The sequence below is a fragment of the Nelusetta ayraudi genome, unplaced genomic scaffold (genome assembly GCF_046127955.1).
Source record: "Nelusetta ayraudi isolate G7.1 ecotype Tasmania unplaced genomic scaffold, CSIRO-AGI_Nayr_v1 ptg000084l, whole genome shotgun sequence".
NCBI classification, from domain to species: Eukaryota; Metazoa; Chordata; class Actinopteri; order Tetraodontiformes; family Monacanthidae; genus Nelusetta; species Nelusetta ayraudi.
The window spans coordinates 3,554,193-3,567,438 of record NW_027466134.1 but is presented as its reverse complement, the minus strand read 5'-3'; the positions used below and the strand labels follow the sequence as shown (position 1 = coordinate 3,567,438).

Here is a 13,246-nt window from a genome sequence, read left to right as displayed (position 1 = left end):
CAAGTACGGGAAAACGAAGAAAAAAAAAATACGACGCAACGATGAACTTGCATGTCAGGATGACATAGACAAGACCATTTGAATTTGTGATAAACGTAATACCTTATTCCAGTCAAATGGTCTTGACCCTCTTTCTATTTGAGAATAAGTGAATGAATTCATTAATAAATCACTTTGTTTCACTAAATCACTTTGAGTGTATGGAGCGGCAAAGAAACACAACATCACGGTCTCTGGTAAGGATGCTGATCTATTCACAGTTAGAAAAGGATTACAATGAAAATCACATCCAATAATCAGTCATGACCATAATTTTCTCCCCTCTGCTTCTGCTACACGGCGCTCAGTGGGAGTTTCAAGATTAGAAGAAGTTTCCTTTTTTTTTTTTTTTTACCCCTTTTTACTGCTAATGAACTTGTCCTTGAAGTGAGGAGGCCCGTTGCCGCTAGTAACTCAAGAAAGGTGCTCAAAGAACACGTTCATCAAGAGAGCGATGCAAACCACCTGAGGCCGGCAGTTCTGTTTCCAAGGAAGCGATAAACATTCAGTGAAGTCTGTCATGCAAATGGATTTGATGATTTACGTGATCAAAAATAAATTAAAGATGCACCTGTAAATGATAAAAAAACAAACAAACAAAAAAAAAACTGGCATCAAGTTGACTCTGCCAATGGCATACAAGACGAATCGATGGCTACAGCTGCTACATCCAGTGCCACAGGTGATACGGCACTCAGCTGGATAACAGTAGTCACATATAACAGAGACTCAATGTCATCTTATTTACGACTACTTGGAATACAGTAGTATGATTCCTGGTTTCAACAGCTACAGTCAGAGCTAAAATGTTTTTTAGCCGTTTTTCGCCGTGTTTGGTTTTGCAATCTAGCGCTGACGATGTGCAGCGATACGAGTCAAGCGTAACTCCATCCATCCATTTCCAATGCCCACTTCTTCCTGAGCTCACAGTCACGGGGATCTGCTGGAGCCTCTCCCAGCTGTCATAGGGTGAAGGCAGGGCGACACGATGGACAAGTGGCCAGTTCATCGCAGGGCCACATAGAGACAAAGAACCACTCGCACTCACATGCACACCTCCGGACAACTTAGAGTTTCCAATTCATAGGAAGCTGGAGAACCTGGAGAGAAACCACGCAGGCACATGGAGAACATGCAAACTCCACACAGAACTCAACCAAAAATCAAACATTAAGGCATTTTGTTTTTAAGTTTCTAGTAACTAAATAATCAAGCAAGCTATTTGAAAACTGTCGGTTTTCACATCATCCCAAGTAGACAAGAAAAAAAGCAAAAAAAAAAAAATGAGTACAAAGTACAAAGTTAAACTTAGGGCACTAGCATATTTAGAGCGAGAGCTGCTATAAGGTAATGAAAATAATCAAGCAATGTTTCTTTTTTTTTTGCACTCTTATGAAGTTATATTTTGATTAATTAGCGACTCACATGCTGTCATCAATGGAAATAATAGACGCTGGCAAAAGATTGCAGTGGTGAATTTCAGCACTGTGACAGCTCCTCTTGAAAAACCTTTGGTTGACCGAGCTGCCGTTTGACCGACCTCATATTAGCGCAAATGCTGTCCTTTCATTCTTAGGTCTTTGAGATTTGCACCGTGCAATTTACTCACACAGACGGGCCAAAATGGCAGCGAGCTGGCGGTAGTTTGAATGTCAGAAAAGATGGCTCAGTGTTTTGACAACATCCGCTGTGAGATGAAAGGTTTGCCAACTGGGAGATATTTTCCACTGAGTCAGCTGCGCCGTTAATATTGTTCACTTTCTGAGGGCACGGAGGGGAGAGTTGCCAGCCAGTCAGCCAGCCTGCTTCATGACAAGATTTGATTCTTATCAATGTTAGTAAAACTTTTCAAGAACATTTGTTCATTCTTTGTGATCGTCCGACTATTTTAATTTGAAATCGATGGTATTCATATTAAAACTTGACATGATCGAGGATATTTAGCACAAATTAGCTGAAATTCTCTATTGATGCCCTCCCTAAAAAGAACAGAATATGAACAAGACGGAATATGAAATAAAAAAAATCAATTCGCATTTACAATTATTATTGTTGCAAGCTCTACTGCTTAAAGTTGAATCAGTTGCGTTTGAGTTTGAAAAATAAAGATAAATGGTCTTTTTCTACTCAGTTTGTGTACTACAACAGTTTTATTTTTACTTTTTCATTTAATTATTATTAAGTACCTTGCCAATCGCTCAAGTCCTGATGTTGTACTTAGACAAACCAACCCCAAACATGTGAACCTGTCCCTCGTCTCAAGTTCTTCCTCTGACAAACTGAGATCACACGGAATGAACGTGATTCCCCTCACGCCTCCGTTGACCATCAGCCCTCTTAATGGCCACAATGGGGGGGGGGGGGGGGGGGGGGGAGGACACTACCAACCTGACTCCTCAAAGTCGCGGTTCGCTGCGTTCCAGGAGTCCCTGATTTTGGACAAACTGGCCTCCATGGCTCGGAGCTCCACCTCGGGGCAGTTGCACTGCGGGTACTCGGCGGCGCAGCGGCACCAGCAGTCGCCGTCCTTGCACACAAACTGGCCCTCCTCGTTGCAGCCCACGTAGCTGAGGGCGGCCTGCACGAACCTGGCCTTCAGATACTCTGGCAGGATGGCCTGCAGACCTGCGGCGCACACAGACGCAGAGCAAAACGGGGGCATGAAGACCGGATGAACGACGAGAAGAGAGCAGGCAAGAGTGAGAGCTCTGGTCATTGCAGAAAACGTCCCCAGATAATTTGCGTTAGCGCCCCGCCCCCGTCCACCCCCGCTCGCATTTTCACACTTGACATATGCTTGGCAGCACGTGCCATATGCTGGGTTTCACTTACAGTTTTATTTTTACAGCACAGTTCAGTTGCTTTTGTTGCGAATCATTACTGTCTGGGATTCACTTCAGAACCCTGCGAGTGCACGCAAGGAGGGGTGGGGGTGGGGTGGTGGGGAAACGGCAAAAGAGTGATTGAAGCTAAATTCGTTCTGACACTCTCATGCCGCAGTTATAAGCTCGCCAGAAGAACAGACACAGTGACAATTCCATCAGAAATTGGGGGGGAGTTCAATTATGGATGGCCAAACCTTGCAAATGAATCTTGTTTTCGGGGCTCTGAACCAAAACGGAGCTGACAGAATCGAGGTTGTCATAGTTACTGCATCCGAGAGGGCCCGTCCTTGTTTCGGTCACCTAGAGGGAGACAAAACAGACGTGCAACAATAATCCATACAGTGGAGGGAATCAAGTAATGCCATTAAATATACATAGCGGGAGTTAGCAGGGAGTGATGAAGCGAGAAGGAAGAAGGGACCTCGCGGCCGTGGACGGAATGCAATAAAATAACAGCAGATCCCTTCGCCGGCTCCTCTTCCAAGAAACACAAAATGCATTATGCATCGCTAAAAGTGCATCATTGTGCAAATCGTATTTAAGAGAATAACTCTGCGAGCCGCTGGGCTGGAAATTGAGTTTTGACACGGATCCCGCGAGGACGGTGTTTAAGTAAGTTCCAGTGTCGTCTGTCGGATTTGTCTCCGCTCAGTGTTTCTCCATTACAAACCCCGCAGACACCCGGAACACGCTCAAAGCCATTACGCTGCTACTGTAAGCATGTCCTGTTCAGTTAGGCACGCGCACCTGAGGGTTCGCCCAATTGCTCAGCTCACGCAGGATTTATTTCACCACGCCATGCGTGGTTAGTAAATTGAGGTGAACTACATACAGTTGAGAGGTTTGGCCACAAATGAATCCACGTAAACTTTCCATTCGTCTCGTTTGGTGACGTACGTGTTCAGCGCGGCTGAATCTCTGCTTCCTCGGAAAAGTTGCCCTACCACCATCATATACTTGTAGATGAATCCATCAAAACTGACCGGAAGTAAACAAGCCGGAGTGTTACTGGAGTGTTGTGGCTCCGCCTCCCTGGGAGTTCTCTGTTGGTAGATTTAACTTTTCTTTCTGTATCCCCTAATATTTATTTATTTTAATCATACCCATTGGAAATACTTGTGCCTTTTCCACTGCGCTGATACTAGCACTAAAATTAAAGTGTGGAAGAACCAGCTCAGAGGTCTACAGGTAGAGTGTCCGCCCTGGGACTGGTAGGTTGTGGGTTGGATCCCCGGCTGGGTCATACCAAAGACTGTAAAAACGGTCCCCATTGCCTTCCTGCTTGGCACTCAGTATTCGAGGTTGAAATTGGGGGGTTCGATCACCCAATGATTGCCAGGCGCAGCCTGGTTGATGGTTCAACTTTCAACCTATTTCCATGAAGCAATGACGGAAACTCGCTGCCAGGCTTCCTTCATCGAGAATTGGAGGCCACTGTTTAACATCATCCGCCCGACCAGCCACGACACTGCTTGCGCCGGCTGTCCCGAGTGTAAACACACGAGTGATGGCGGCGCCACAAGATGGCTTCATACGGATTCGTCCTCACACCATTACATTTACACACCATAAATCCAATCGCAAACACACCGCGACTTCAGAAAACACATGCAAATAGCGTGAAAGTGCTCCAAATGAATGAGAAAAATGCAAAGACTCCTTACACGGTGCGTTTAGCTGTATAAATAAACAATTATGATACTTTGAACAAAACACAAACAAAAAAAATGTTCTTGAAATTCTGCGGGTACTCTGTGCTGTATCAAAGCAGGTAATTTGCCAACTGAAGGTTTCTCAGAAGAGGTGACGACGCCTCCAGCTCTTTGTCACATTAGTCTTTAAGCATTTCCTGCACATTTTCCACAATCTGGCAGCTCGTCTGGTGGAAACTTTCAACAGAGCGTGCAGGTGCTAATTTGTGCTTGAGTGACAGCTGGCATCGGCAGGTGTCGGCATCCAGGTTCACAAGTGGAAGAAAGATTCACTTACTGTACTGAAGTAAAGCATAAGTTTCTGAAATGTACTTAAGTAAAAAGTAAACAATATTTCTAGCTCATTAATGTGATAAGAGCATGTATTGATCATTTTTGCAAAAATAAAAAAGTTGTGACTAAATAATCTGGAGTCAACCAACCAGAGACCTCGATGGTCATCTGGATCATTTTAACAGCTTTACTCTCAATACTGTAGCTTCCTCCTTGTTTTTCAACTGCAGAACAACCGAGCTGCAGTAACGGTTATGACCAGTGAGCCATTATTGGATGTTCACTCTTTGAATAACAACGACCAATTTTTCTGCACTGAATACACACTGAACAGTGACCCCAAAGCAGAGATACTCTTAAAATAATCTCCCGCTAAAATATGATCCACTTTCATATTTTACTGCACAACAGCATCATAGTTCCAATAGCTCCACTTTAAGAAATAGCAACTGTAATACATAAGTGAATTACTTTGAACAGAATGTCTATCTTTTAAACACAAACGGAATGAGCTTCTTTTCCCAGTGTAAGAAGCAGAAAGTACATATGTGTGTGTACAAATGTGAGGAGTAAAAGTAAAAAGGTGCCAGAAAAAATACTCCAGTGAAATACTGAAAAATCTACTGAAGTACAGTAAGCAAAGTATTTTGACTTTGTTGCTTCCCACCTCTGGAATTTTCCCTTTAATCCACTCAGTTTTTTTTTTTTTTTTTTAACATTTCGGTTTTGGTCAAGTCTGAATGAAATGCAGCCTGAGGAAGATAAACAAGGAAGAACTGATGTGGTGCAGCTGACAAAGTATAATTTGCTCTCTTCACTCTTGAATTGTTGTGCATTCAGAAGATGATGTAACTTTTCTTGCAACACAAAGCTCAGCGCGGAGAGCAACTGTCTGCTCGCAATGGCGCAAAACAGCGTTCTTTCTTTCTTTCTTTCTTTCTTTCTTTCTTTCTTTCTGTTGGCAGCGAGATGAAAACGGGAAACGCGCCTGCGTCGCTGTTGTCAGCGGGTGTGTGATTGCTTCAATCTCGGCCAATCAAGTCGGCTTTTGTGACTCAGAGTGCAGGTACAGAGAGAAGAGTGCCTTAGCAGATCTAAACACACACACACACATACACATACACACACACACACACACACAATTCTCGGAAGACGTCGGTGCTCCTGCGTGGGAGCGAACTCCAGGAGCGAGTGCCTGAATCGAGGGGAAGCCACCAGGGACATTTTTAAGATCGCGTAGCCAAAGGAGAGAAAACACTCTGCTTTCCGTGACTGGACCCACGGGAGCGTCTGCGCACTTTGCACAGAGTGTGTAGTTTATAGGAGTCAAGCTCTGACCCGTGGGCCAAATTTGGCCGGCAGTGTAATTGTATTTTGCCTGTGAGGCCATATTAAATGACCAGTAGATCTGGCATTCTGCTGGTTTTATACAACACATGAACTGCAATATTACTTTAACAGACTATAAGTTACGTTTTCTTGATGCACTTTTCTTGCACGGTTCAACGGATGTATTTGCCGAATCACAGCCTGCTGACGGAAAACTCCCGGCGTTCGACGATCGAGTCGTGCGCTCGACCACAAGTGGGCGTGCTGGGTGGCAAAGGTGGAGGCGGAGGAGGAGACTTGCTTTTTTTTTTTTTTCCTTCGTGTGCACCTATTCTCTGCGAGGTTAATAGACTCAGATCAGGTTAAAGCACGTAGGTGGTGGAACAGAGAAGCAAAATCTGAAGTGAAGGCATCTCTGTCCATGGAAAAGGGAGTTTATTTGACGGAAATGTGTGCACATAGAGGGTCCTGTGTGTGTGTGTATGTGTGTGTGTGTGTGTGTGTGTGTGGTGTGTGTCGGGATTCCAAAAAACAAACAAACAACCAACCAACCAAAAATACACTCTTGCTGTCTGAGTAAACAGCCTGTGTGGTGAACACCATCATGTCCTTGTCGCAGTAATGGAGAGCTGCGTGAAGTGACTGCAATTTGCTTGTTAAATTGATGAAAACAGCATCGCTGAGTCGCTCTCACGGCTTTTTACCTGCTTTCTGACCGAGGTCCCGCATTACCATAATTCTCAGCTTAGCGCCTACGAGAGGGAAATTAATAACAGCGAGGGCTTATTAAATATGAATTTTGAGCTTTGTGGCCGATCCTTTTGTTATGTAAACAACCAGGAGACCATAGCGGGCAGCAGCCATTTACCTGCCTGTGTTGACTGGAACAGGTGGACAGGTGAGAGTGTCTCATTTCCTGTTTCTATATATAAAATGGCCGACGGTGTCTGAGCGGAGGAATGACTCTCTGGGATGAATCACGCTTTGGGAGCCACTGAGGCAGGCGACTGGTCCACAGTCCTCCCCTTCCCACTGGGCTTTACTGAACACTTGTACCTGTCACTGGCAGGCGGACAGAATGATCATTCAGTTCGTCTTCGACTCGGCTTCGCTTCCCAAACGAGCGCTGCATTTGAATGAATTCTCAATTTAAATGTTGTAAATCAAAAATGTGGCGCCGTGCCGTTGTAAACACAATATTATATAAATACACATGTTTTTCCCATTGGGGGACTGCTTGAAATCTCTATCGCCCTCGGGCTGTGGTTCGCTGTCTAAATTAATCACTGACTTTGACGCATTAAGACGCGGCACGGACAAGTGGATTTAACACACAGCGGCTGTTTGCGAGCGCGTGTAGCTGCTAGATTAAACTGCTTATCAGATGATTGATACGGAAAAACAAACAAACAAAGTGCAACATATTTTAACTCATGGGGCCAGTCTGGATAATGTCATCTGACTATTGTCCGTTGAGCATTTGAGGCCAAAACAACCAGCGAGTTATGTAAATGGGAGGAGCCTGGAGGAAAACGCGAATTATCTGTTTTGCGTCTGGGATTCATGCAAATTCACACGGACGCTGTCAAAGCAGCAGGAATTCAGCGTGTGGCTGCGAAAACGCACGTGCATGTGTGTTGTGTGTGTTGCTCCCAGTTAGCCGCCATCTTGCAGCTAACCATCCATTTTTCTACGGAAGCCCGGTGTGGACAATCTAGCGTGCCTGACAGCACATTTCGTATTTAAAGTGACTAACTGCTCACTTCCTCAAATACACCAACGAAGAAGAAGGTGGACGAGGTATCCAGGTTTGGGTGCGCAGGCCACTGTAGTTCACTGACAAGCTCAGGAGAGGGAGGGGGAGTGAAACACGCTACAAGCTAAAAGCTAACCACTTGACGTCGCAAAATCTCCAAACATTACACACTTAACCTTTAAAATAGTGCAACGCTGGAACCACCAGAAGAACATACAAACATCTGGAGCAGAGCTAAGCTTTAGTCAGAACAAAAAGCATGTATTAAAAAGCTAATATCACTCACAAAGCCAAAATGGGGCCACACAGTCAAGAGTTGCGTCAAATCAGTGGGGAACGGATGCGAGTAATTACCCAAACTGTGAAAAGTTACCTATGAATAGCAAAAGAGAAACTTTTTTTTTTTTATTATTTTTTTTTTTTTTACACGTGACTCTGGAGCGCAGATAAAACCGATAGCGACTGGTGCTGGTAAACAAAGGAAAATCAAGTGTTAAAAAATAGAAGCCGAGCACAAGGAGGGAGGAAGCTTCTCTTTTCAGAGAAGAGATCTCTCGAAAACTTTTTTTTTTTTTGTTTTGTTTTGTTTTTGCGGCAGGTCTTGAAAGCAGTCGCCGCATCCGAGGCTGAAAGGCAGAGCGCTGTGAGAGTTGTGTCGGCGCAAAACAGCGGCGTGGAATCTTCCCTCCTCCTTGAGCTGTTGGGCTCAAACTCTGGGCTCAATCATTCCTGACAACAGCCTGATTTAGAGCATGCACACATTCACGCTCCACGGGCAGCAAACTGTCAACCTGAGGGGGAATCCATCTCCTTGCCTGTCATTCACGAATCATTGCCAAACAGCATGGCAATGTCTTCTTTTAATTTTTTTTTTTTTTTTTCATGCCGGGGGGGGGCGACAGAAGTAACGTCTCCTTGCTAGATTAATAATAGCAAACCCATGGTGTCAACTCAGTCGGAAAAAGAAGACTTTTGCTGCTGGGGGGCAGAAAACTTTTTTCTTTTTTTTTCTTCATCATCCGACATCTGCAACAAGGTCGATGAGTGAAGCACACAGTGACACGACAATGAATAAAAGATCGCAAACTTGTTTTGTGCAGTATACATCCGCTGTTTTCTTCTGCCGCCGCTGTGAGAGACACCGCATACTGTACATTCTTCCTTGGCATTTGTGCTTTAAAAACAGCGAGTCTGGACATATTTTGCAGCAGCGACCTGAGAATGGAAGTTTCTATTGTCCAATCAGTCACTGAGATCAAGCAACCAACTCAATTGAGCTTGAGAGCGATATTGGGACACATTCTTATGATACACAAGGGAAAAAATGGCTATCTCTATCTATCCATCTATCCATCTATCATCTATTACATTGTGAAAATCTGAAGCCTTCTTCACAGTCCCTCTTTGACTGCTTTGCTTGAGTTCCGAAGTGGAGTTCACGCCGTTTGAGCAAAGATTTTCCTTATGGCAAAGTGAGTGTTTGAGAAAGACCAACTGGCTTTTTTTCATTTATTTGACTTTAATTATGGATGCATTTAGTGCATTTAGACAATTAATTAATTGCGAGAAGGCTCACAGCAGGGGTGTGTGTGTGTGTGTGTGTGTGTGTGTGTGTTTTGGGGGTGGGGGGGGGGGGGGATTTATAGATTCATTTTCCCACACAGACAGGTGTCCAACTCAAAGGGAAAATTGGCCGAATGCAAATCTAAAGACGACTTTTCTTCTATGCATAGCAATGAGACCATCTGCGAAAAGAAGGAACCCAGCGGATCGGGCCATGTGTGCGCACTCAGCCTCCTCTATTAGGAAGCAAAACTCCACCTCCCAGAGAAATACTAATAAAAAAAAGAAAGATCCCTTTTTTGTACATTCCACAACATCCAAGACCTGAAGGGGAAATATTTTTGTTCTGAGCGAGGAAGCGATTCCAAGAACGTGATATTTAAATGGCACAGAACTGATAGTGGTGAGGGGTGGGGGGTGTTTGGGTGCGCTATAATTGAGTACAAGATAATTGTGCTGACTGTGTTGGAACAGCTGCATTTAATGGAACATTTAATTGCACTTTAAGGCTTTCCTCGAACAAGCATTTTATCCCGGCTGTGCTGAGCGCGTGACTTGTTTATCTTATCGTCGGGTTTTTGCCTTCTCATCTGCTGACTGTTTGATGAATCCAAAAAGATGTGAGGATGAACGTATATTTTAAACATATTGCTCAGCTCAAACGTAACACAGCATCCATAAAGGAATAAATTGTTGGTTTTTTTTAAAGACACTCCGGAGTTACAAATCAAAACTGGGAATCTCTCACAGAGCGCCGATTGAGGAAACTGAATTGTTGCTGCATGCTCAAAAGAAACTTTTTATTCTCAGTGAGCGAGATGGGGGGAAATGATCAATCTCAGTGGGCTATTGATCCCACATGCAAATGGTGGAGAGGAGGGACACGCCGCCTAATGTGTCCCTTCCTTGTCCTATTAGACCTTTAATGATAGCCAAGTAATTGCAGCCTGCAAGTTTGAGGAAAGTTGGCCCCCGTTCAGGAGGTGAGGGCTCTGAGCGTGTCCGTTAATGATAATCACGCCGGCCCCTGCAATTTTCCTCCCCCCCCTCTCTCCCTCTTTTTCTTTCTTTCCTTTTTTAAAGTCGCGTTAAGATGAGAAATCCAATCACACAAAAGCTAATTTGTGCTTTATGGTCTGTCATTACGCTGTAATCTTTGTCTCTTTCAATCCAATTCATCTGTCAGTCCGGAAGCTCCGCTCCGTGTGCGGAATCCTTGAACCAGCGAGCTTTTTAAGCTGGCAAGGTAAAAAAGGCCAGTCACCCCTCGGATGGGTGCGGATCTGCATGGAAGCTTCGGTATTTTCCAAGGTGTGCCGGGAATATCGATAGATCGATGCTTTTACAATGTTTTCTAAGTGCTCGGGTAAAAAGTTCATCTAATAAAAGAAATGCATTAATCAAACACCAAGGTAACATTCCGGCAGCACAGTGTTCAGGGAGGGATCAATACAGACAGTGGTCATTGTCCTTCCTCCAACACATTGGTAGGGGGGAGTTTGACCTTTACCTGTCCAGGTGGCGTTCACTCCTTCCTTCTCTTCATCTATCACACTCTCAGGGCCTCAACTGCTTGTATTGGCCAAACCATAAGGAGGGTCCAGAAGAAGCCAGCCACGACCTCTCCCTGCCAACAAACAACTGCCAATCAGACAGAAGTTCATCCCATATAAACTCCATATGGGGCCAGGATCTTCATTCTCCCTTTGGAAGTCACCTGGAGACTTTCCTTGGTGGTTCAACTGGGGCTGGGGCTCCTCTGGCCAAACAACTTGGAATCCATGTCCATGATTTTCAGTATTAAACCCTGTAGAACTTACAGTAGTACTTTTGTACGACTTCTTTTTGGCAAACCAACACACCACCAAGTTCTACCCTGAGCTTAATTCTACGAGACAATCGAAGGCCGTCGTCTTGTGGACACCTCCTATCATGCTGTCTCAGACATCTATTTAAAAGCCTCCCACGGGCGCACACGTGAGCTGAACCCCGGGCAAACGTGAACAAAAAAAAAAAATTAAAAGCATGTATGATTTACGTCATGTTCATCCGAGCTCCCGCGTCCTCTGTTCCGCGTCCTCCCCTCCCCCCCCCCCACCGCTTTTATTCACGCCGTGTTTTTCTTTTAATTGTCAGCCGTCGCCACGTTCCAGCAGCGAGCAAACATTCCCAAGTGAGGCCCGGGAGGCATCCTTTTTAACTTTGCATTGCACTCCGTCTGTGAAAGATGCGGCGCCGTCTGATGCCAGCCAGCGCCGTTCAGGGAACCGGCGCTCTGCTCTAAAAGTTGACACGCTCTCGCTCCCAGCAGCCCTGGCCGGGCCGCCGTTCAGGATGTGTTGTTTCAACTTCGCCAGGGCCGAACCCGGAGACGGCGTTTGGCTCCGATCGAGAGGCTTTTTTCGGAATTCCGACAGCCCGGGGAAAGGTTTGCGCGCGCGGCTCCTCGTTACCGCTCCCGAGTTCAAATATGTTTTATTTGTTAAGGAGGAAAAATGTTGTTCCACTTCTACCGCATAAAGGGGAGCAGAATGGGGCACGCTCATTAATCAGACTTGGAAAAAAATCTAAAATTGTAAAACTTTTCTCTTCCAGTGCGCACCTGGGGGAAAAAACAACACAAAAAAAAGAAAAGTCAGCGCTTCCTCTGATTTTGCTGAGAAAGAGGTGCTAACCAATGGAATTGGATGAACGTGATAAAAGGGCACCATGCTACAAGTCGGGTATTAATGTACCTTTATTATCCAAATCAGGTTCTGCGCAGTGCTAAGATGGATGGTAGTTTGGTGTGAGCCCCTCTGCAGGCCAACACGGCACTTAGCCCACCAAGGCGGTCGGTCCACTGTTGGCGATGGCTCTGAGGCGCATTCATTATTCAGAAATGCAAAACTTTAATGTCGTTATGAAGGCGGCTGAGGTGCGAGCATTTCTCTGATGAACATTCATCACTGCTGTGAATCCTTCGTATGAATAATTCCGAACCCCCCCCAAAAAAAAAAAAAAAAAAACAGCATAAAACGCCACTTAGTGGAGCCGGAGTTGTCAGAGTGAGCAACAATGGCCTTTAAACGGCCGCACTCGCTGCCTTTTTGGGAGGAAAGAAGCGGCGGTAAAAAGGAGAAGGCGGCGGCATTAATGTTTCATGGAAATCATCTCTCATTTCAAAATTGCCTCGTTCCGCCGCACCTTCAACAATTGTCGCTCGCTTAATCACGACGCTGTGGCAGATGTGAAAATCCACATTTGCATCCAAGATGCGTTTATGCCTGTTTATTCGGTCTTTGAGGATTTTACTGCGCTGCGTTTTAAGACTACTTTGTTGCACAGGCTTACACCCTAATGTCAACCAGCGGAGGGATATAAAGCTTATAAAGTAGGAGCGAGAATTGGGAGGTTGGGGGTGGGGCGGGAGGGGTTGGGGGCGTGGGGAGGGTAGAAGAAGAGGAAAAATAGCATCAAAATGCGATTATGGTGTACCCTCCGAAAAAGAGAGAGAAAAAGCTGAAAGCCATTGGGAAACCTTTGGTGGAAGAGAGTGGAATATAATAGCATGGGCTTTATGTTGCCTAAGTCTCTTGAAGGAATAGAAGCTCAGAACTCCCCTAAATGGAGACCAAGACGCTGAATTCGATTCTGTATATTCATTTTTATTCCTCCTGGCTTTGCATGTTTGAAAATCTGAACCCTAT

General features: G+C 45.1%; 1 protein-coding gene and 1 long non-coding RNA gene across 2 annotated transcripts in view; one reads left to right on the top strand and one right to left on the bottom strand.

The window, feature by feature from the left end:
- LOC142900829 (uncharacterized) overlaps nt 1-11,174 on the top strand; it is a 162,424-nt gene extending 151,250 nt beyond the window's left edge. The window contains exon 3 of the long non-coding RNA XR_012928936.1: nt 11,119-11,174. This is a non-coding gene — a long non-coding RNA (uncharacterized LOC142900829). The remainder of the gene's footprint in view (nt 1-11,118) is intronic.
- Nucleotides 1-13,246, bottom strand: part of LOC142900819 (BMP/retinoic acid-inducible neural-specific protein 3-like) — a 53,343-nt gene that overhangs the window by 10,970 nt on the left and 29,127 nt on the right. Inside the window, exons 5-6 of the mRNA XM_076045360.1 lie at nt 3,119-3,224; nt 2,428-2,664 (exon numbers count right to left, since the gene is read on the bottom strand). Coding sequence (XP_075901475.1) covers nt 2,428-2,664; nt 3,119-3,224 — 343 coding nt within the window. The remainder of the gene's footprint in view (nt 1-2,427; nt 2,665-3,118; nt 3,225-13,246) is intronic.